We start from the raw sequence: 22,015 nt of genomic DNA, 5'->3' as shown, positions 1-22,015 counted from the left end.
TGGAGTAGCTAGGGTGCAGGCTAACAGCAGTAGAGAAATAGAGGAGATCATCATTTGCAGGGAGTGCTAGGTAGAAATGTGGGGGAAAGTTTTTTGCTTTGTTTTTGTTTTAAGTTGTTTAAGAAACACCTGAGTATGTCAGTAAGCAGAGGGCAGGACACCAGTAGAGAAAAGGACCCTGAAGCTTACAGGAAGGATGCTCTTACCCTTCATACAGTTCCCAGATAGTTGGGAAAATGAGATAAAAGAAAAAGATTCAAGAATTGGTAGATCAGGTATTAACAGTTCTCAGACATTGCTCCCTGAGGTTTAGAAGCAACGGAGCACAGCTCTATTACATACTCACTGAGCCTCCAATCTACATTTCTTCTGCCAGTCCACTGTCAGCCTGATCTTGAGGCTTCAACTAAACTCATTAAAGGAATTGTGGTCTAGAGAGGATATACCTGAAAGTACTTACATAGTTAATTTAATGGTTGGATGGACTGATGGATGGATGGAAGATGAATGAATGAACCAAGAGTTCGCAAGCATAAACTATGGAGCAAACATTTATTAAGCCCTTTCTCAAGCTAGTTATTAACAGCCTAGACTCTGGAGTTAGACTGTCTGGGTTTGTATTTCTGCCACTCATAAGCTGTGTGTCCCTGGGGAAGTCATTCATCCTTTCTATAGCTCAGTTTCTTCATCTATAAAATGGAGTTAGTAATTGTTCTTATTTGTATCAGTTGCTTAGGGCTGCCATAACAAACCACCACAAACTCAGTGGCTTATGGCAATAGAAACTTACTCACTCACAGTTCTGGAGGCCGGAAGTCCAAAATCAAGGTGTCCACAAGGCCACACTTCCTCCAAAGGCTTGAGTGGATAATTCTTCCTTGTGTCTTCCAGTTTCTGGTGGTTCCTGGCATTTTGTTGTTGTTGTTGTTAATGTGTATTTATATTTGAGAGAGTATGTGAGTGGGAGGTGGGGGCACAGCACAGGGCTGATGTGGAGCTCGAACTCACAAACCTTTAGATCATGACCTGAGCTGAAGTCAAACACTTAACAAACTGAGCCACCCAGGTGCCCCACCTGGCACTCTTTATCTTGTGTCAACTTAACTCCAGCCTCTTCCTGCATCTTTACATGTTCTCTCTTATGTATCTGTGTGTCTTGTCTTTTTTTTTTTTTTTTGAGATATAGTTGACATATACCATTATATTAGTTTGAGGTGTACAATATAATGATTTGATATTTATATATTTTCTCTTCTTCTAAAACCATCAGTCATTGATTTAGGGCCCATTCAAATCCAGTCTGACCTCATCTTAACTAATTATTTGTGCAAAGATCCTATATCCATGTCCTGTGTCCTATGCCATCTTCTGGGGTTCCGAGATTTTGGAGAGACACAATTCACTACACTACTTCATGTAAATATTATAAGGACTAAACTAATGTAAGGATTCATGCATTTAATACATACTGTAGTAAGTGACTAATATAATGAAGTTAATGTAAGTACTGGTAATAGTGTCTAGCATATAGTCAGAGGTATGAAGTATTAGTTTATTACTGATGTTGGCACTCAGGAAATGCTTATTCATTCCAATCACTGCTTTCTGCTGAAAATATCAATATGCCAGTATAGGTGGAAATCCTGAGTTATTAGATTAATCCATAATAATACTTGACTCTACCCTTGAAGCTGTTTCCTTGAAAAACACACGTGGTTCGTATTTCTTTCCTGTCTAGTAAAATGACTAAGTAGACAAGACATGAAATGGTGATGAAAGACGTTATCATTTTCCAGATTCTTCCTACAGATTTTGATCATCTACGGGAAAAAATGCTGACTGACCTGCTTATATTCATTTTGTGCCAACTGACTCACTAGGCAATGATCTCCTCTGTTTGACTTTTCACGTGGCAGAGCTTACCTTCTCATGAGAGCTGATTTCCTTTCATAGGGCTTTGTCTACAACTGGCTTTAAGAGGCGTTGTTTTGATAGCATGCTTAGGACTAAAACCCAGGCTGTAGTCTGTGTAAAGAGTGACTCCCAAGTTTTTGATGAAATGACAGCTCAGAGACACAACACATTGATATTGAGCCAAATACAAAATATTATATATTTTTAGCATTAAGGAAATAAAGAGCATCGTATAGGTACTAGGGATAGAATTTGAAAAAAAAAATAGGGAAGAATCCATTATTTACCCTGCCACTTAAGCAACATGATTTGGTAAAGTGTAAGAGGGAGGTGAAAGCGAGCCTTCACTGGTGCCAGTATGTTTTGCTCACCTCTGTGCAGCCAGATGTCAGCCTTGACTAGCACCCCATCCATGTTCAGCAAATATTTGTGGAAGACAGGGCTGCATTGTTTGAAGATGGTTGAGAATAAAAGGAGGATCTTCTTGGTTCCTCTTCTGAAGGCAGGAATAACCACACTCCCTAAGTTGTCATTTTTCTTCAAGGCAGGCTTAATTTTCTTCCTCTTGCTTTTTCTTTGTATTTTCTTCCTTCTTTATTGCCCATACTTTTTCTTGGAAGTATAAAGTAGCTGATTGTTCTGTATCAGTGTGTTAAGTATGCCTGTGCATAACAGAGGGCTGAGAAAAGGGAAGAAAATAATTTTTTTTTGTTTCTTCTCTTTTTCTTAAAGTTCTCAGGTGATAAATTAGCTACCTTAGAGAATTATTTGATACTAGGGTCACTGGGTGAGACATATACAGTGAAGGTATCCACCGGAAAACTCTTAATCATTTATCTACTGCTCATGGATTCATGTTAAACATGTTCTTAAACATGGATCCGTGAGCAGGGTTGGCAATCCTGAGCCACATGAAATCAGTGTGCAAATTTTGTGTGCACGCACAGGTTTGGTGTGTATGTGCAGATTTGGTGTATGTGTGCATATATGTACAGTTGTTGAAGGAAAGGGATTTCTTTGCAACTTTTGTTAGTCTCAAAAGAATCTGAACTCCAAATAGGTAGAGAAGCACTGGATTAGAATTTTTTTTATCGTTGTATTTTGTTTTGCTTTAGAGATTCTGGTGAGAAAATTTTGGAGAGGAAAATGGGCAGTATATACAGTTGTCAAAACTTTTCAGATATGGAATCAACTCAGAGGCTTTCCTTGAATTATGATACCTCTGTTTGAACTTCTTTAGTAGCTGTTTTTATGCACTCAGAGTCAGAATTGGGGATGCTTAACTCACAGTTGTTATCTCTGGCAGTTGAAACATCCAATACTGATGTCATTTGTTCCCAGAACAGCCTCAGAGCCCTTCTGGGCAAATTCGCTGATAAGTCATTGAGCAGGCACAAAGAAGATGATGTTTTACGGTACAATGAGCCATCCTCGCATAGCTAATTTATTTCTAACTGGACTTGAAACCAGACAACCATGCCCCCAACCATCTCAAAGTAGCAAACCTCTTTAAAAACTGCATTTTATTTTTCTTGAGATTCCTTCAAACTTTTGGTTTGTCCTTTGTCTAATTTGAAGCCATATCTCTTGTCCTCCTCTTACTTAACCCTCTGTTCTGATTAAATGATTTGCATGCTTGACTCACATCCCAATTTTATTTTAGCAATAGCTACGTGTGTTCCCAGATACAAACTCAATGGCTTAGTTTATCATCTTTGGCAGTCAGCTTTGTATTCTAGCAGGTTCTCCATTTAGATAGCTGCGGCTGCTGTTATGAATAAAACTTCCTGTATTGTTGCAGGCAATATTTTAATTAGTACAGTTATTTCCATACAATTTACTTATTTGTTGATTCATTCATTCACAAAACCATTTTTAGGCACCTGCTGTGTGCCAGGATGCTTCTAATTCCAGGGGAAACACAAAAATGAATGTTATACATAGAGTCACTGGCCTGCAGTAGGTCAAGGCATGTGGTAACTCAGGCAGGCCTACAATCTGTAAATAAATTGGTTTTCTCTTTATTTAGAGCAGTGGTTCTCAGCTGGGAAAATCCCTCTTCCCCAACTGCCAAGGGAAATTTGGCAATTCAGGATATATTTTTAGTAGTCACAAATAGGTGATAGTTGTTAGAGGCCAGGGATGCTAATAAACATCGACACCAAACAAGACCATCTCCCACATCAAAGAATTCCTTGGATCAAAATGCCAGTAGGGGTGGGTGGTTGGCTGAGTTGGTGGAGTGTGCAACTCTTGAGGTTGTGGGTTTCAGCCCCATGTTGGGGATAGAGATTACATAAAATAAAATAACATCTTTCTTTAAAAAATGCCAATAATGCTGAGATTGGGAAGGCATGATTTAGACAAAGGAATACTTCTTCAGGGAGAGGTGTACTGCTATAAATGAGGAGGGTGGAACACATAGAAATAGTGGCCTATCCTTTGAAGACCTGAGCAAATCGAATCCTAACTAAATTGACCCACACCAGAACCAAAGACTCTTCTGAGAATGGAATTTCCTTTATCACAATTACATTTCCAAGGATGAAGTAGCACTCCTCAAAGATTGGCATCTTGTCAGCTTTCTGTATGCCTACCCCTTGATCAAGGCTACCTCTGCTTATTCTTAAGGGACTTACAATTTAGAGAGGAAGAAGGACAGGTATACCAAAAACTATAATGCTGTGTGAGAAATACCTAGAGGAGTCAACAAAATTCATGGTTTGTGAGCACCAAGCAATTAATCTCTGACTGGGAGGTCTGGGAAGGCTTTCCAGATGAGGTGGCCTGTGAACAGGGGCTTTGAAGGTATTTGCCAAATGGCTGAAAGAAGACAATTTCCTCTGTTATTTCAGCCATACCCCCACATGATGGCATTGATAACCAATGATGAGATGTTTTTGGCTACCCTTTCAGGAAAACCTGCTTCTATGTTGTTCTACACTGAGCAAGACTCCTTTACAAGTTGTGCAGACCCAACTTTGAATTCTTTCATCTCCCTGTCTTCTTTCCATTAAAGGTTCACTGGTATAGGTGGTTTCAACCCCACAATCAGAAGTACTAGTGTTTAGCAGAAAGGCAGAGTTGTAAGCTTTTGGTGAATGCATTACAGATTTGGTTTTTGTTGCTTTCCAGTTTATATGTATTTATTTATTTGCTCTTGCTAATGTTCCTAATAGAGTTTTCTTAGGTGGTAGCCTTAGCTTGCTTGAAAATATATGGAAAGTACTCTTCACAACTTGTACAGAAATTTATAAATGCTTTTCAGAAACGTTCTATGTTCTAACACATGGCTTTGTGCTGTGGGAAAATCCAAGAGAACATCCTACAAATTCCTGTTAAACTAGTATAATAACATTAAACATATTTGTGAAACTATGAATTGAAAAATTGGTGGGGACAGTTAAATATGAAAGAATGGAATAGATGTTAAATTTCTGTAAAATAGAATAATGAGATTTTCATAATGAAACCACCAGGAAGTTATAGGATTTCTCTTTAGTCCCTAGGAATTGTATGTTGATTGAAGGCACCTACATATTATGGGAAATTTTCTCAGTTATGACATCACACAAAGGGTAACTTTGTATACCTGAAACTAACTTTTCAAGAATTTATCCTTTTCCTGGTGATTTCACAAAGACTTTTTAGAGTATTTTCATGTTAGAAATACAATAGTTCAATTTAAAAATCTTTTTAGTTTGGACTATAAGCTGAATTGCTCTAACATGTATATGAGTTTCATTTCACCAACATGTTTTTCTTTTTTCTTTTAGTCTGATGCCAATGCAAGTTACTTAAGAGCAGCTCGAGCTGGACACCTTGAAAAGGCCCTTGACTACATAAAAAATGGGGTTGACATAAACATTTGCAATCAGGTTAGTTGTGGTTTTTGTTGCTGTTTAATTTTCTAGTTAAAATTTTAAAAAATCCAGACTATAAACTCCTTGAATCTTTCCTTAGTTGTTACCAAGACTTTCTCTTTCTTGCCTTTTTTCTTTTTTCTGGTTAAACATCATCAGTCAGATTTTCAAATTACTCTGCTTTGTTAAAGGGGCATTCACACATGTAGGTATGCATTCTTTAAGAATTCTTAAAATTTAGTAAAAAATGATACCAGAACAACCTGCCTAATTTTCAAGTACCTTTATTCCTAATTCAAGATTCTATACTGCACACATACAAGTGATTGTTGGTGGGATATTATCTTCAGAGTTCTAAGTAGACTGTTTGCTGCTCTATTCTCAACGTGCTGAGTTAAAGTTTTCCCTTCATTCTTAATCAGAATGGGTTGAACGCGCTCCATCTTGCTTCTAAAGAAGGCCATGTAGAAGTTGTTTCTGAACTGCTACAGAGAGAAGCCAATGTGGATGCAGCTACAAAGGTCAGTATCACATATTTAATGGTTTTTATGTCAATTGACAGATTCAGTAAGGATTCAGCCTTTGATAAGAATCAGGGCAAGCTTCTCATGAGATACTTATCAACCAACCATGTTCTCTTTGGGGAACTTAGAAACATGGAAGGATTCCATATTTTATGAAATGTTGAAACAAAGAGATAAAGAGGGTGAGTGATGTATCTTTTCATTTTACAGAAAGGAAACACAGCCTTGCATATAGCATCTTTGGCTGGGCAAGCAGAGGTGGTAAAAGTCTTGGTCACAAATGGAGCCAATGTCAATGCACAATCTCAGGTAAACCTACCAACTCTATTGCCAATAAATTTTGTTATAATTTATAAATGTTTGGGTCAAGTCCTTGCTTGGCATATGTATCCTCTGAGAATATAATTCCTAAGAGTTATATTCAATGAACAGTTATGTTGTTGCAGATTATTTAAATTCATATATATCCTCATTTGCAATATATTTATGTGAGAGAGATTTTTAAAAGTAATCCATCTAGAAAGGGGAACCGTCTTGCACTGTTGGTGGTAATGCAAACTGGTGAAGCCACTCTGGAGAACAGTATGGAGGTTCCTCAGAAAAACTAAAACTAGAACTACCCTATGATCCAGCAATTGCACTATTAAGTATTTACCTAAAGGGTACAAAAATACAGATTTGAAGGGGTACATGCACCCCAATGTTTATAGCAGCATTATCAGCAATAACCAAACTATGGAGAGAGCCCAAATGTCCATCAACTGATGAACAGATAAAGAAGATGTGGTATATATTTACAATGGAATATTTCTCAGCCATCAAAAGGAATGAAACTTACCATTTGCAAAACATGGATGGAACTAGAATGTATTTGCTAAGTGAAATAAGTCAATCAGGGAAAGACAGATACCATATGATTTCACTCGTGTGGAATTTAAGAAACAAAACAGATGAATATGTGGGAAGGTGGGGGAAAAGAGAAGAGAGAAAAACAAACTACAAGAGACTCTTAACAATAGAGAACAAACTGTGGGTTGATGGAGGGAGGTGAGTGGGGGTAAATGGGTGATGGGTACTAAGGAGGCACTTGTGATAAGCACAGTTATATGTAAGTGATGAGTCACTGATTTCTACTCCTGAAACCAAATTGCACTGTATGTTAAGTAACTAAAATTTAAATTAAAAAATAATAAAAGGGGCGCCTGGGTGGCGCAGTCGGTTAAGTGTCCGACTTCAGCCAGGTCACGATCTCGCGGTCCGTGAGTTCGAGCCCCGCATCAGGCTCGGGGCTGATGGCTCAGAGCCTGGAGCCTGTTTCCGATTCTGTGTCTCCCTCTCTCTCTGCCCCTCCCCCGTTCATGCTCTGTCTCTCTCTGCCCCAAAAATAAATAAACGTTGAAAAAAAAATAAAAAATTAAAAAGTTATCCATTTATGAAACTGTATGACTGATAGTCATAGACACAAATATTTAGGGAATATTTGTAATGTAGGGTCTTTTACTATTTTATCATGCTAGCTTAGGTCCAGCCTCAGTATTTATTAACTTACAAAGGAAATGAGAGTTCCTGTAAATGAGGAAATGCTCTTAATTCATAATCTCTCAGTGCTTTATATAGCTGAAAATGGGAAGACACTGCTTAATTCCTGTTTAGTAACTAAGGCCTCCTTGTTGTTCCGTGAAACAGATTAAAATAAAAAAACACACAGACTAAACTTTAAAATTTCCTAAACTAAAAATTCCAGATTCTTTGTATTGGATATACACTAATAATTTATTTAGTAGGTCCTCCTGTGTGCTCTGAGTCTTGCATGAAGTTCTAAAAAGAACACAAGTATATTACCGTTTGGTAGACTTTCAGTTTAAAAAAAATTACTTTAAAATAGGTTTAAAAATTGGTCCTCATAATTCAAAATTTTCATTATTTGAGTTCCCACAGAAATAAGATTGTATAGAAAAGCAAACATCATCATAACACAGAAATATTCACTAAGGACCTGACCATTTTTAAAACTGGCCCTTGCTCAAACGTTCCTTCTAGTTGGATGCTTTCATCTACCCTTGTGTGTAAGTGTGAACTCCAGGAGGTTGGATATTGAACAAATTGATTATGGAACAAAACAGCAAGTTTTGCAAGACACAGGATTGTATGAAGTTAGGGGGATGGCATGGGGGAACACTGGCTGCACAGCTGTGGGTTGTGTTTTTTTCTGGCAATGTGTGAAGAATTAGGATGATTCTCTGATAAGTGTTTCAAGTGAGAATGAGTTGAAATCAAATGGTTTAATGATTTAATCAAAGATTAAATTACCCTCCCCCCCCAAAAAAAAATTAGGTGAGGTCTTTGGTTTGCAAAATACATTTGCAAAAAGACTGTATTTTTACTCAAGCAGTGAAAATAAAAAGTGAAGGACATCAAGCTACCATATAATTTTGTTGGAAAAATTACCCTTTTTTCCACGGAAATCCTATTTGATTTAGGCTTTGTTCATTGTGAGAACTTGTACATGCATCCAGTTATAGCCAATATTTGCTTAACTCCTAAACTTGCTTTTACAGTTTCTAGTTTTGTCTTTTACAATAAAGTCTCAAACTAACTTTTTTCATTATAAGTGTACTTGATTTCCTCAGCCTTTTTCAGTACTGATTATCTTTGGATAATAGGATCCTCCTATATTTCATGGGTCCACAGAATTGCAGTGACACCCTCCATGGTTAGTAACATGGTTCCGATGCTGTTAAATATCAGTGTCATGGAAAAACAACTGTGTGGCACTTCCAAACATGTGCTTTCATGTATATCTGATCTATTTTTTTTTCTAGTTGCTTGTGGTTGGACCTTTGATCCATGGTCTATGCCTCTTTATTCTGATTCCCTATGAAGGTTTACTTGGACCAATGATGCTTTTCCAGAAAGGAATGTTATAAAATTGAATATTGACAAGTAAAATATTTTGAAAGAGATACAGAACAACTGACCATAAGCAAAGCACCATGCTTTTAAAACATTTTTTCAAACGTCCCTATAACTTTTTACTGGAAAATAACTAATGTTAAGCTCTGAGAGAGTGAGAGAACTCTTTAATCCATTTTTTCATTTCCTTTCTCCCCCCACAGGAGAAGACATAAACCTCCTCCTTTTAACTAATGTGCATATTCTTGACTGTTCTTTAGAGCACACAGAGTTTTAAACCTCCTTGACAATGAGAGACTCTGCAGTTGAAATCAAATCCTAACCAGATTTGATTTCAATTGATACACATTCCCTGCTGATGACAAATGAGAAGAATAGAGCCCATGGAATTTCTTGTTCCTTACAGCTGTGCTTGGCGTGCCCTGCCCCACAGTTCACAGTCAAGCATGGCGCCTTCATTTGGACACCTGTCCCCGTGTGCCTTCCGAGCTGCACCATTCCGTGGACAGAATAAGTAATGAGATGGTCATGCAGCAAATGGGTTTTCCATGATAATTTCTGGTGGGAGTACTTCAATAGGAACTCTTACAAAGGACAACTGAGATCAAATTCCATTTAGGTGTCAGCACAGAAAACATCGCAGGAATGTTAATATTCAAGAAAGACCACATCCCTAAGTGAAATTTTAACCAAATAGGTAATATTTAGTAGCCAACAATAAATAGTATAAAGAGAGTCCCCCTCACCTTCCTTGTGTATAAAAGTTCTCCTTATCTTGAAAATAAAAGTGAAATTGGGCAACAGCAAGTTCTGATCTTATAAACTGAGGGCCTGTAAACTAAGAATTTTTAGGTGTCACTTTAATTCTTGTCATTGCCTTGATGTTACATCTTACTAAGTTAGTTAACTCTTTCTTATCTTACTTAACATTCCAGAAATGATTTAGGCCTACCCTGAGAAAGAAATTGGGTTGAATAATTAAATTGTGATTATAAAGAACTCTACTATGATTAAGTCCATAATACTTTGTACTAAATACAGCAACAATGATTACTAGTGTTTGCAAGTGTAAACTCTCAAATTACCACATCAAATGACATCCCTCACTCTTTTCTCCTCTATCTTTATTCTGTAGTATAAGGCACCGTGTTCATAAAGAAGCAAGGTCAGTTTCAAATAATATTTTATCATAACTATCAAAGTATTCTAAGTGGACAAGTTTTCATAGTGGTATTAGCAAAGACAAGACCTTTTGCAGGTATTCGGTGGGGGTGTTTTTAAAAATTTTTACACTGTATTTATTTAAGTTATGAATAGGTGATATATTCACATGGTTCTACCATCAAAATGCATGGAAGGACAAACTGGAAAACCTCTTCCCACCCCAACCCCCATCTGCCCATCCCCACCCATCTGCACCCCAGGGTGAAACAGGTAACTTCTGACTAGGTTTCCGTGTTCCTTTTCAGAAAGGACAAGACCTTTTGATTAAATCAGTGCCTCCTTGGTCTTTTTGTGGTTTTAAATGTTTTCCTTCGGTGAGGAGGTCAGGTCTTGAGGAAGTCAGAAAATAGGTGTGGTCCAGATAAAGCCTCTCTGACCTTTGACCTTATAGCACACCGGTAATCTAACCTACATTCACAAAAATCAGTATCACCTGTAAATCAGTGCAAATTTATCACCATGCCCTTATAAACATTTTAATTCAGAGCAGCACTTCATAAGGTACACCGGCTGGCTGTAGAAACCTAGGATGGATAAAAAAAGTTCATGGATAAAATTTAAGCCCTTACTTTCTATTTTATTTTCTTTGGGTAGATATGAGGCAGCATGCCTCAGCATGGTCTATAAAGTTGTAGGTCTGTATATCTGAATGCTTATGATAATATCACAATAAATGTTTTGAGCCGAAGGGACTGAAGATAATGCATCAAATGAGGTATCAACGAGCATACTTTCTCAATCTTGAACTGTTCTGCCTTTTGAAAATTGAGTCTATTGTTGCTACAGAAAAAAAAATGCAAATTAGGCACCCATATGTTCCCTTTTGGCCAGCTCTTTGTTTTGGAAATTTCCTAAGTTAGGAAATTAATTTAAAAAAAAAACAAACAGTGGTGTACTTTTTTATCTTAAAAGAAAAATACTATTCTTTCTGAAATCTGACCATTTTCCCAATGTAGGTGCTATTTTACAAAAAATCATTTCAGCTGTAGGTTGTCCATTGACAACACATTGGAATCCTTGTGCCTTAAGCCTCTTTGTATGAGAGTGTAATGATCATATTTTCATTCAGTCTTTCCAAAGGATGCTTATAATTACTCCCTAGAACCATAACTAGATGGTGTACATGTATTCTCATGCCATGTTGATCCTTTCTTGATTTTAAAAATTTGTATTGGGATTTTTGGGATTAAAACAACAGAAACTAACTTGAACAAAAATGGGAATTTATTGAAATTATTTGGGGAACACATCAAATAGAAAGCTAAAGGAGCTTTTTGGAAAGCTTTGGTAACCAGAGAGTTAGGGTGGGAGTAACCAGAAGCTAAACAGTAAAGTTGCCCTTCAATAATAGTTTTTACAGATCATTTGAGAGGGGGGAGGGGGGACTTGGCAGAAAATAGAATTAAGAAAAATAGAGAGTAGACCTGGAAGAGAAAACAGAAGATATCCTGTACATGTGCCTACTCTGTGGTTGAAGAAGTTCAGGCTAAATTGTCTTAAAGTCCAACAAAGACAGGCACTACCTACATTTCAGGGAAGAGGTAGTGCCCTAAAGAAAATAGGGGTGACATTTTTAGAAGAGTCAGATGCTTGCTGACCAAAACTAAAGCAAAACAAAATAAAGAAACACTCAAATTTCCACTATAAAATGGAAACGTCCATTATGGAGGAAAAAACAAAAACACCAAAAACATTTTATCAATATGAACCACAGAAGTAAAATGAGACCATTCATCCCCATTCAATGCCATATATTGTGTGATTCCATTTATATGAAGTGTTCAGAACAGGAAAATCCATAGAGACAGAAAGCAGATTAGTGTTTGCCAGAGGGCATGGGGAGGGGTCAATGGGGAGTGAATACTAATAGTACAGAATTCCTTTTTGAGGTGATGAAAATGTTCTGGAATTAGATTGTGGGGATGGTTGCCCCACTAAATTTTACACTTCAAATGGGTGAGTTTTATGATATGTAAATTATATTTTAAAAAAATATATATAAAACTGAAAAAATGTGAAAGAATGTGACCATTCAGAAAATGACCAGCTTTCAGGTAATGGCAATAGAGTGGCAAACACTAACAAAAAAAAAAAAAGAGGAGAAGCAATTGTGGGAAATGATTAATCATAGGGCTCAATCTTACTGTGACTCTTATCTACATATGATTTTTGAGTGATCACAGTTCTACACAGCTCAATTTCTGCTCTTGTGAGAAGGGCATGTGGAATGATTTAAAAGTCGTGCTTGTTGGGGCGCCTGGGTGGCGCAGTCGGTTAGGCGTCCGACTTCAGCCAGGTCACGATCTCGCGGTCCGTGAGTTCGAGCCCCGCGTCAGGCTCTGGGCTGATGGCTCAGAGCCTGGAGCCTGTTTCCGATTCTGTGTCTCCCTCTCTCTCTGCCCCTCCCCCGTTCATGCTCTCTCTCTGTCCCAAAAATGAATAAACGTTGAAAAAAAATAAAATAAAATAAAAATAAATAAAATAAAAGTCGTGCTTGTTAAGAATCACTCTTTGAAAGCTCCAGGTCTGTAAGCTCCAACATCCCTTAAACCTCAGTACCTGGTTTTGGATTATCTTCCTGGCTCATGAAACGTTTGGTTCTGGAAGATAAACTCAAGAACTGTCTACGTACATCAGGCCAGAACCCGGGTATTTGTATGCAGACCAGTGTTCCTTAGGTAACCTTGAACGACAGCAAACTTGTGCCCTGAAGTTGAGAGAATCCACTGACATAAATTGTTGATATTTATGTTTGAGAGAATAACATCTATTTTCAAATTTTTTCTTAAGAACTTTACTCCTAAAAACTGGAACTTCCATCTGGAAATTTCAGCTGGTGAGGAAAGACACTCAGTAGTTCACTGAGCTATAACAAAAATCCCCCTAGTTTTTACATTTTTCTTCTTTCTTAATATTTTCTGTTGTTTTTTTCTGTTTTTTTTTTAAGGAATATTTAACTCAACCAAGAATTAAGTAATCTTCCATCTTGGTCAAATAAGAAAATAAAAAAATAATCGGCAATATAAGGGTATCCTAAAGTACCTCTCAGTTTCCCTCAAATCTATGGGAAGAGTGACAAAGACAAAACACACCAGGCACATACACACATACCTGCCTGTATGCACACGCACACACACACATGTACACACACATTTTGTTGCAATTATTCCACGTTTAATGTTGATCAAACCTTTCATGAGAGAACAGGATAGCAGTGAACTTCAGTGATGTAATTTAAAGGGAAGAAGCTTGAATGCTTTGTCATATTCTCTAGCCTCTAATCTCATGTCTCTAATTTTGAGCTTGGCAACCAGATAACCTAGCATGTTATAATTATATGTAAAATAGAGTAAGTAGAATAGATGAGCTCTCTGATGAATAAAGTATATACACTATGGTAGATTTGTTATGTGACATCACTTTTATCTGCTTGAGGATCTTTTTTTTTTAATTTTTAATGTTTTATTTTGTTTTTGATGGGGGGATGGACAGAGAAAGGGGGTCAGAGGATCTGAAGTGGGCTCTGTGCCCAACAGCAGTGAGCATGATGTGGGGCTGGAACTCACAAACCGTGAGAACATGACCTGAGCCAAAGTCGGACACTTAACTGACTGAGCCACCCAGGTGCCCTGCTCAAGGATCTTTTTAAGTTACTTTTAAATTTTTAGCTAAAAGCCAAAAGAGTGGTGTCACCAGAGGCTGAATTATAGATAAGTAAGGTAGTCATATAGTCACTGATATTTATAACAATGAACCTAAACCTTTTGAAGTATAAAAGTTTGAGTAATATTTGGTACATTTTATTTGGAATATATTTACCTATATTCCTTGTAATTGCATAATGAATATAATAAAATTTCCAGAACATACAATTAAACAGAACTGTATTCTGAAAAAATGTATTCAAAGAAAATGTTGTCATTTGAAAAATATGTTTTGGTGTATGTATTTGGCAATAAGATTTTGAAATATTACATAGATGAAATATTGAAATATTTCATAAATATGAAATAAATTGTTCTAGAAAACAAGCACACATATGCAACATATTTTTAGTCAAAAGCTTAAGATGCAATGTACACATTCATTTACTTTAATCCAGATTCTTTGGCAGTGGCCACATTTCAGACAAACATAAATACACATATAGAGTGTGTGTGTGTGTGTGTGTGTGTGTGTGTGTATTCTGAACATGAAAATACTATGGCTTTGCAAAACAATGCAAGGAAGGAAACTTACCAAAACGTAGACTACTAATTGAATTCTGTTTTGAAATTGAAGTATACGTTTTTGCATATTGGTGTCCTTTCCTTTGCTCCAAGTCATCCCATTTGTAGCAACTTTGAAGCTATTTGAAAGTAATATAAATTCCTTCCAAATTGTGAACTATTTTAGACTCTTAATTTAATTTTAAAGTATTACACCTTTTATATGATATAGCTAATTATTGTGTGGGGAAAAAGTTCATTGGGACACTGACCAAATGTATTTTTCTTCAAATCCTTACATCATCTAGGAAAATCCTTTGCTCATTGTAGGCACTCATTAAGAGGTTGATGATTAAACAAATGTACTTATTTATCTAAAGTGGATCTATTGGTATGAATTATACACACACCATTAATTATAAACTATACCCAAGTTACAAATTATAAGTGTTATGTTATAAAGTACTTTGAATTACACTTATAAATTCTGCTTAAACTATCATGTTTAGGCTTTCTAATGAATATGAATATCCACATTAAAGTATTATTAAACTTATTATACATGAGCATTTTCTGAAACAAAAAATACCAGTATGGTAGAAAACTAGATTGGCCCCATAAATCCATAAATAAACATTTTATTTCTTCTTTTGCAGAATGGTTTCACGCCATTGTATATGGCAGCCCAGGAAAACCACCTGGAAGTTGTCAAGTTTCTTCTTGACAATGGTGCAAGCCAGAGCCTAGCCACAGAGGTAAGATATATTGGTTCTTTCTGTGGGTAAGTTCCCATGTTTACAGGGCATGTTGTAGGCTTGGAGTTGTAAAATGGAGAATTTGTCCCACTAGTATTTCAATTGTAGTCATAAATTAATGTGGGGATTCCTTATTTAAAAAAAATTTTTTTTTTAATATTTATTTTTGAGACAGAAGAGAGCATGAACAGGGGAGGGTCAGAGAAAGAGGGAGACACAGAATCTGAAACAGGCTCCAGGCTCTGAGCTGTCAGCACAGAGCCCAACACGGGACTCGAACCCATGGACCGCGAGATCACGACCTGAGCCGAAGTTGGCCGCTTAACCGACTGAGCCACCCAGGCGCCCCAATGTGGGGATTCTTAAATGTTTATGAAATACACTAGAAAGTCTATTCTTCGTCTTTAAGGAATCTTCATTGCATAGATATCCTTTCTGCTCTTAAATGCCTGGCTCTATCTTATAATTGAGCTATTTACTATTTACATATTTATTTTAGAACACTTTTCTGTTTCTTATAATTTTGCCTCACAGGCAACCACTGTTTTGAAATATGTTTGTAATAAGACAAGTTTGAAATCTGTTTGTTCCAAATATAAGTTAGTGTAGTTATAATAATTGAATTTATGTATTTCTAAAATTAACTGGATTTAATTCACACTTTTCAACAAAACTATTATGTTTTAAGTGTTAGATTAACATAGTATTGAAGAAAATTTTGCGGTCTTGAATAGAAGAGTTATTTTTAAATAAAAAGCTCTTTAAGTCAGCAAGACTGTCTTAAGTAATACAGTTTATTTTTTAAACTAAACTGGATGGAAGATTATGATTCCTGGTGAAGCGTATCACTAGAAATCTATTGCTAGGGCACCTGGTGGCTCAGTCAGTTGAGCATCCAACTCTTGATTTCGGCTCAAGTCATGATCCCAGGGTGGTGGGATTGAGCCCCGCATGGGGCTCCACACTGAGTATGGAGACTGCTTAAGATTCTGTCTCTCTCCCTCTGCCCCTGTCCTCCTTTCATGCTTTTTCTCTCTATATATCTCTCAAATTAAAAAAAAAAAAAATCTATTGCTAATATTAAAAGATCAACATTTGGGTATTCTTTATTTTTAACAAAATCATAAAAACAGATGCAGAGTTATCCCTGTCAGAATAGGGTTCCTCTTACATTCTGATGTGCTTTCCAAATGGCACAAGAAAGGTAGCAATAGAGGAACTGCATATAACCTCACCCAGCTTTTGAGATCATGCCTTCTGGGGAAACCTCTAAATAAATGAAGGGCAGTTTGCACAAAAAGAAATACAAATGACCATAAATGTATGAAAATACCCCATCCTCACTGATAGTCAAAGAAATATTAATTTATTAATCAGTTAAAAAATTAGACCCAGTCTTTTGCCCAGGAGATAAAGAAAAGAATTTGGAGAGTAGAAGAAATTGGAACTTTCCCACAGTATTGGTAAAGTTGACCATTGGTTGCAACACTTTTGCAGAACATTTAGCAGTAACTGTCAAAAATTAGTATTTACGTACCTTTTTAAAATTCCACTTCTAAGAATTTACATTCCAGATGTATTAGAAGGAGATGCCAAAATGGTATATGAGAAGTTCACCAACAGAATTAGAACAATTTTTTAAAAACTGGAAAAAACCTAAATATGCACCAGTAGGAAGCCTGTTTCATAATGTTGCTATACTCACACAATAACATGCTATTTGGAATTATCAGAAGTGAGGCAAGACAATATGTACTGATAGAAGAAAATTTCCATGGTATATTGTTCTCAGTGGTTTATTCTGAGCAGTAGGAGGGAGATTTACTTTTCACTTTATACCCTTCCATACTGTTGGGGATTTTTATCATGAGAATGTATTGTTTTTATAATAGTACTCTTAAAGGCAGGTAAGAACTACTGGTTTATAAAAAAAAAAAAAAAAAAGAAACTACATTTGGTAGGCGTAGAGCAATGCCTACTTGTTGGATAAGAGAAAAACCCATTCCCATTTTTGAATAAAAACACTAAATAATATAAATATCCTAATGAAAGTGATTTCATAGCACTTTTTTTGCCTGTTAAGGACAGGCAGTTTTAGACTGTGATATACAGATCACTAAGTATCTCTCCTTTAGCAGCAAGCATTAAGTCCAACTTACTGCTAAGTCTTTGGCATGATTATGGTTTTTAATTTTTTTAATGTTTATTTATTTTTGAGAGACAGAGTGTGAGCATGGGAGGGGCAGAGAGAGAGTGAGACACAGAATCTGAAGCAGGCTCCAGGCTCTGAGCTGTCAGATGTGGGGCTCGAACCCACGAACCGTGAGATCATGACCTGAGCCAAAGTCAAATGCTTAACCGACTGAGCCATCCAGGCACCCCTGATTATGGTTTTTAAAACCTTTCCTGGGGTGCCTGGCTGACTCAGTCTGTGGGGCATACGGCTATTGATCCTAGGGTTGTGAGTTGAAGCCCCACACTAGGTGTGGAGATGATTTAAAAAAATAAAAATCTTAAAAAAACAAACAAACCCTTTTCTGTATTAACTGTGTACTGCATATCCCCTCTTTTCCATATACATCTTCCTTCTTTTGCTAATTAAGATTCTGAAACATGAGGTAAATGTATTTGTTCATTTACCCCACAAATAATTATTAAGCACCTATTGCATGCCAGATACTCCCCAAGGTAATGAAGTTTCTCTTGGAGCTTCTGTAATATTTTCTTTTGGCTTGTATTTTTTTTTTTTTTAAGAATAACTGCACAGAGTGAACCAAACTGTTTAAACTAGGTTTGCAACCAAAATCTGGAGCTGCTAATTTTAGCTATTGACACCTTAGAACTGGTATCTTTGTGTTTTTAATTGGCTTATTGCGGGAAGCACATTCTTAGGGGTGCTGATGGTATCAGTTGCAGTTAATTTTCTGGTGCAAAGTCGTTTTCTTTATGTATAGGCCTTGTGGGTTTAGAAGTTCATATTAGCAGAAATGTAGCCATTTACTTATGATTCAGAACCATAAATGGGCTGTCATTTTTACCCTTTAGATTTTGTCCAGGTTTAAATAAATTTTTTTTTTAATGTTTAGTTTTGAGAGGGAGAGAGACAGAGACAGAGCATGAGCAGGGGAGGGGCAGAGAAAGAGGGAGACAGAATTCGAAGCAGGCTCCAGGCTCAGCAGAGAGCCCAATGCAGGGCTTGAACTCACTAGTGATGAGATCATGACCTGAGCTGAAGTCAGATGCTTAACCAACTGAGCCACCCAGATGCCCCCTTTTTTAAATTTTTTAATTTTTTTAATGTATTTTGTCCAGGTTTTAAAAGGGAGGTGCCACCACATTCACTCTTTTTTGGTGGGGAGGGGCAGAGGGAGAGGGAGTGAGAGAATCTCAAGCAGGCTTCACACCCACACAAAGCCTGTCCCATGACCACAAAATCATGACCTGAGATGAAATCAAGAGTCAGCTGTTTAACCAACTGAGCCACCAAGGTGCCCCATGTTCCCTCTTAATACATAATGTTCCTTTTGCCATTCTATCCTTTAAAAATGGTTTTTTCTTTTGCTTTGCAAAAGTAATAGATTATGTAACTGAGAAAGTATAGGAAAAAGCAAAAGGAAAAAAGAGCCACTGTTAATTTTCCCTAGAGTAAACACTTTGTTTATTCACTAAGACCTTTTGGTACATGTTATCTTTACAAAAATGATGTCATATATTTACACAGTTATGTATATTGGTTTTCTCATAACATTAAATTACATTCTAAACTTTATGTCCTTAAGTGTAAATCTGTGATATTCTTTTGGGGATGTCTTTGTTGTATTCAGCTTTCTTGTCTTTCTTAAGGCTACAGGGACAGTCCTTCTAGCCACATTAATGATCATCCTTTCCCTCATTTGAGTCTTCTTGGAAAAGTTGAAAGGGGCAGATGGAATTTCAGCTGGATCTCGAAGCATGAAGAATGGATAGAATTTGTATATGTAGAGCAAGGAGGAGGACATTTCAGGGTGAGGGTCATAGCATGAGTATAGGAGCTGAAGCAGAAATAATTTGCACATCCACAGCTATTACGGAGACTACAGGAAAGGATTTATATGAGAAGAGCCTGGTATTGGGGCCAATATTTTGCACATCCTTAAAAAGAACCACAATGATGTGCATTCAGTCAGGTAGGAGCCCTTATCTGGTTGTTCATCAAGGAAAAGAATGATGAAGGTGGTGGTTTAGGAAGACAAGACATTAGTATACAAGTAACTAGATTTTCTTTTCTCCCTTCCAAATACCGTTCCATTGGAGTAGTCCTCTACGTGTAGCACCAGGGCTACTGATATACAATATCATGAGCCAAGTGAAATAAGTAATTCGCCAGTTCTCTAGTAAAAATGATTTATTAATGTTCTTTTGAGTGTCTAATAATAAAAGCATTGCAGAATTCAAATTTGTAAGCCAGTCTTAGGATTGTCTACTCTGTGCTGTTTATTCTGCAGTCAGCAATACTAGACCATCCACAAATTACTTAACCACGGTAAAATCTGTAGCTGACTTTTCTTTGTCAGGTCCCAGGGACATCAACAGGAAGACTCAAAATATACAGGAGTGTATATCTGAATTTATCCTAGTCAGATTGTTCCTGATCCCTGTGTGTTCTCCCTTGGTTGGTCAGAGAAGTCAAGAATTTTTCATAAAGACCTTTCCTAAAACAGCAATTGCTGCGATTCATTAATTAACATGTTTAGATTGACCACCAGATAAATGCTAGGCAACAAGGTACAGTGATGAACCAGACAGGCATATCCCCCAGCTTTAAAATATCAGTTGGGGGGCACCTGGGTGAGTCAGTCTGTTAAGTGTCCAGCTTCAGCTCAGGTCATGATCTCACAGCTCATGAGTTCGAGCCCCACATCGGGCTCTGTGTTGACAGCTCAGAGCTTGGAGCCTGCTTTGGATTCTGTCTCCCTCTCTCTCTGCCCCTCCCCCACTCACACACTGTCTCTCTCAAATATGAAAAATTAAAAAAAAATTTTATATATCAGTGGAAATTTGTATATCTTATTTAAATAAGATCCTTTGAAAATTTTGCTTGGGTTTAACCTGAAATATTATTGTTTTCACTGTGGTTATTTTCTGGATATTGAAATTATGGTATATTTTTCCTCTTTATGTGGTACTTTTATGTATTTTCAAAACTTACCCAGTTAATGTATATCACTTTTTAACAGAAGAAAACCCATAAACTTTTTATAAATTTCTTATCATTGTATGTTTTGGTAAATATAAATAAGTATAAATATAAATAAGATAAATATATATAATATAAAATATAAATATAAATATAAATGTGTCTTTCACATGTCTGCCTACTTGAATATGCTAGCTTTAACAACCTAAACAAAAATTGGTCACATGGTCGCATTCTTATTTATTAATCAGAAAGAACGGATCCACAGGCATCCTTCTTGACCCATCCATTTATTTGCAGGATGGCTTCACACCATTGGCAGTAGCTTTGCAACAAGGTCATGATCAAGTAGTTTCTCTGCTGTTAGAAAATGACACTAAAGGAAAAGTGCGTCTTCCAGCTCTTCACATCGCTGCCCGAAAAGACGACACGAAAGCCGCGGCCCTGCTGCTGCAGAATGACAACAACGCAGACGTGGAGTCAAAGGTGAGGCACGAAGGAGGTGAGCTGGTCATGCCACTCTCCTGTGTCAGGCACCCACACTGTAAGAATGCCTGGTCTCCCTTTTGGCAAGCTTGCCCCAAACACTGAACTTCATGGGGAGTAATAAAAATACGTGTCCAAGCACCTAAAGCTAGGAGGTAATAACTGTGGACACCGCCCGATGCATGCTAACAGGGAGGCCACCTCAGGCATTAATTAGTATGCCCTTGTCAGTTTCCTTCCTTTTACCATATATTTTTAACGTACTTAACATGTCAGCCCAAACACCAGGGTGGAAGATTAGAAAACACTAACAATGATGTGCACAAATAAACCTTTGGTTGGTATCTAAGATGAGAGGCAATGCACTGAGTATTGATCGGTTGTGGAGAGCATGCTGGCAGCCAGAGTCCCAGCCGAAAATTCTCATGGCCTTGACATGTACTCCCTGAAAGTCTCTGTGAAGGAAATGTGGCATTTGGAAGGGGCCATTGTGTAGCCCTTCATTCGGTCTAGCTTTCTTTCTGTGCCTCTTGTGTTCCCATCATTGCTTTCATCCTCATTACTTAGCTGTCATGAGCTTGCTGCCGTCCATGTCACCGACAGTGAACTAACCGTTCATTTTTTCCTCCTCTTTGCTTCCAAATGTGTTAACCTAGATGGTGGTGAATAGAACAACAGAGGTATATATATATATAAACATATACATAGAATCTGTATCTGCATCATCATTTCCCCATCACTTAGTGCTGCTGCCTCATTTCTTTCCCTCCTTCTTTGCATCGCCTTCTGTAGGCTAGATACCTGCTTTCCACCCCTGCCCCCCAAAGTAGCATGTGCCAGAGAAGATAGTAGTTTGATTACCAGGGCTTTCTGCAGCTGAACCTGGTGTTGGAAGGGAAGGATGAGGAATCCTTGAGACTTAAGGGCATCGCAATAGAGTTGTGTGAGATGA

The 22,015-nt window shown here is 37.2% G+C and overlaps 1 protein-coding gene across 37 annotated transcripts in view; it reads left to right on the top strand.

Moving 5' to 3' along the window:
- The window catches only part of ANK3 (ankyrin 3), a 687,904-nt gene that overhangs the window by 452,038 nt on the left and 213,851 nt on the right, over positions 1–22,015 (top strand). For 26 of the 37 annotated variants that reach the window (XM_045437484.1, XM_045437490.1, XM_045437496.1 and 23 more), the window contains 6 exons: positions 5,691–5,792; positions 6,200–6,298; positions 6,512–6,610; positions 15,303–15,401; positions 20,878–21,063; positions 21,720–21,743. In XM_045437484.1, coding sequence (XP_045293440.1) covers positions 5,691–5,792; positions 6,200–6,298; positions 6,512–6,610; positions 15,303–15,401; positions 20,878–21,063; positions 21,720–21,743 — 609 coding nt within the window. The remainder of the gene's footprint in view (positions 1–5,690; positions 5,793–6,199; positions 6,299–6,511; positions 6,611–15,302; positions 15,402–20,877; positions 21,064–21,719; positions 21,744–22,015) is intronic. The other 11 variants (XM_045437475.1, XM_045437476.1, XM_045437477.1 and 8 more) reach the window with 1 other exon arrangement.

This window comes from Leopardus geoffroyi, chromosome D2, assembly GCF_018350155.1.
Source record: "Leopardus geoffroyi isolate Oge1 chromosome D2, O.geoffroyi_Oge1_pat1.0, whole genome shotgun sequence".
NCBI lineage: Eukaryota > Metazoa > Chordata > Mammalia > Carnivora > Felidae > Leopardus > Leopardus geoffroyi.
The sequence above is the reverse complement of the archived record's forward strand: the minus strand, read 5'-3'. Positions and strand labels throughout refer to the sequence as shown.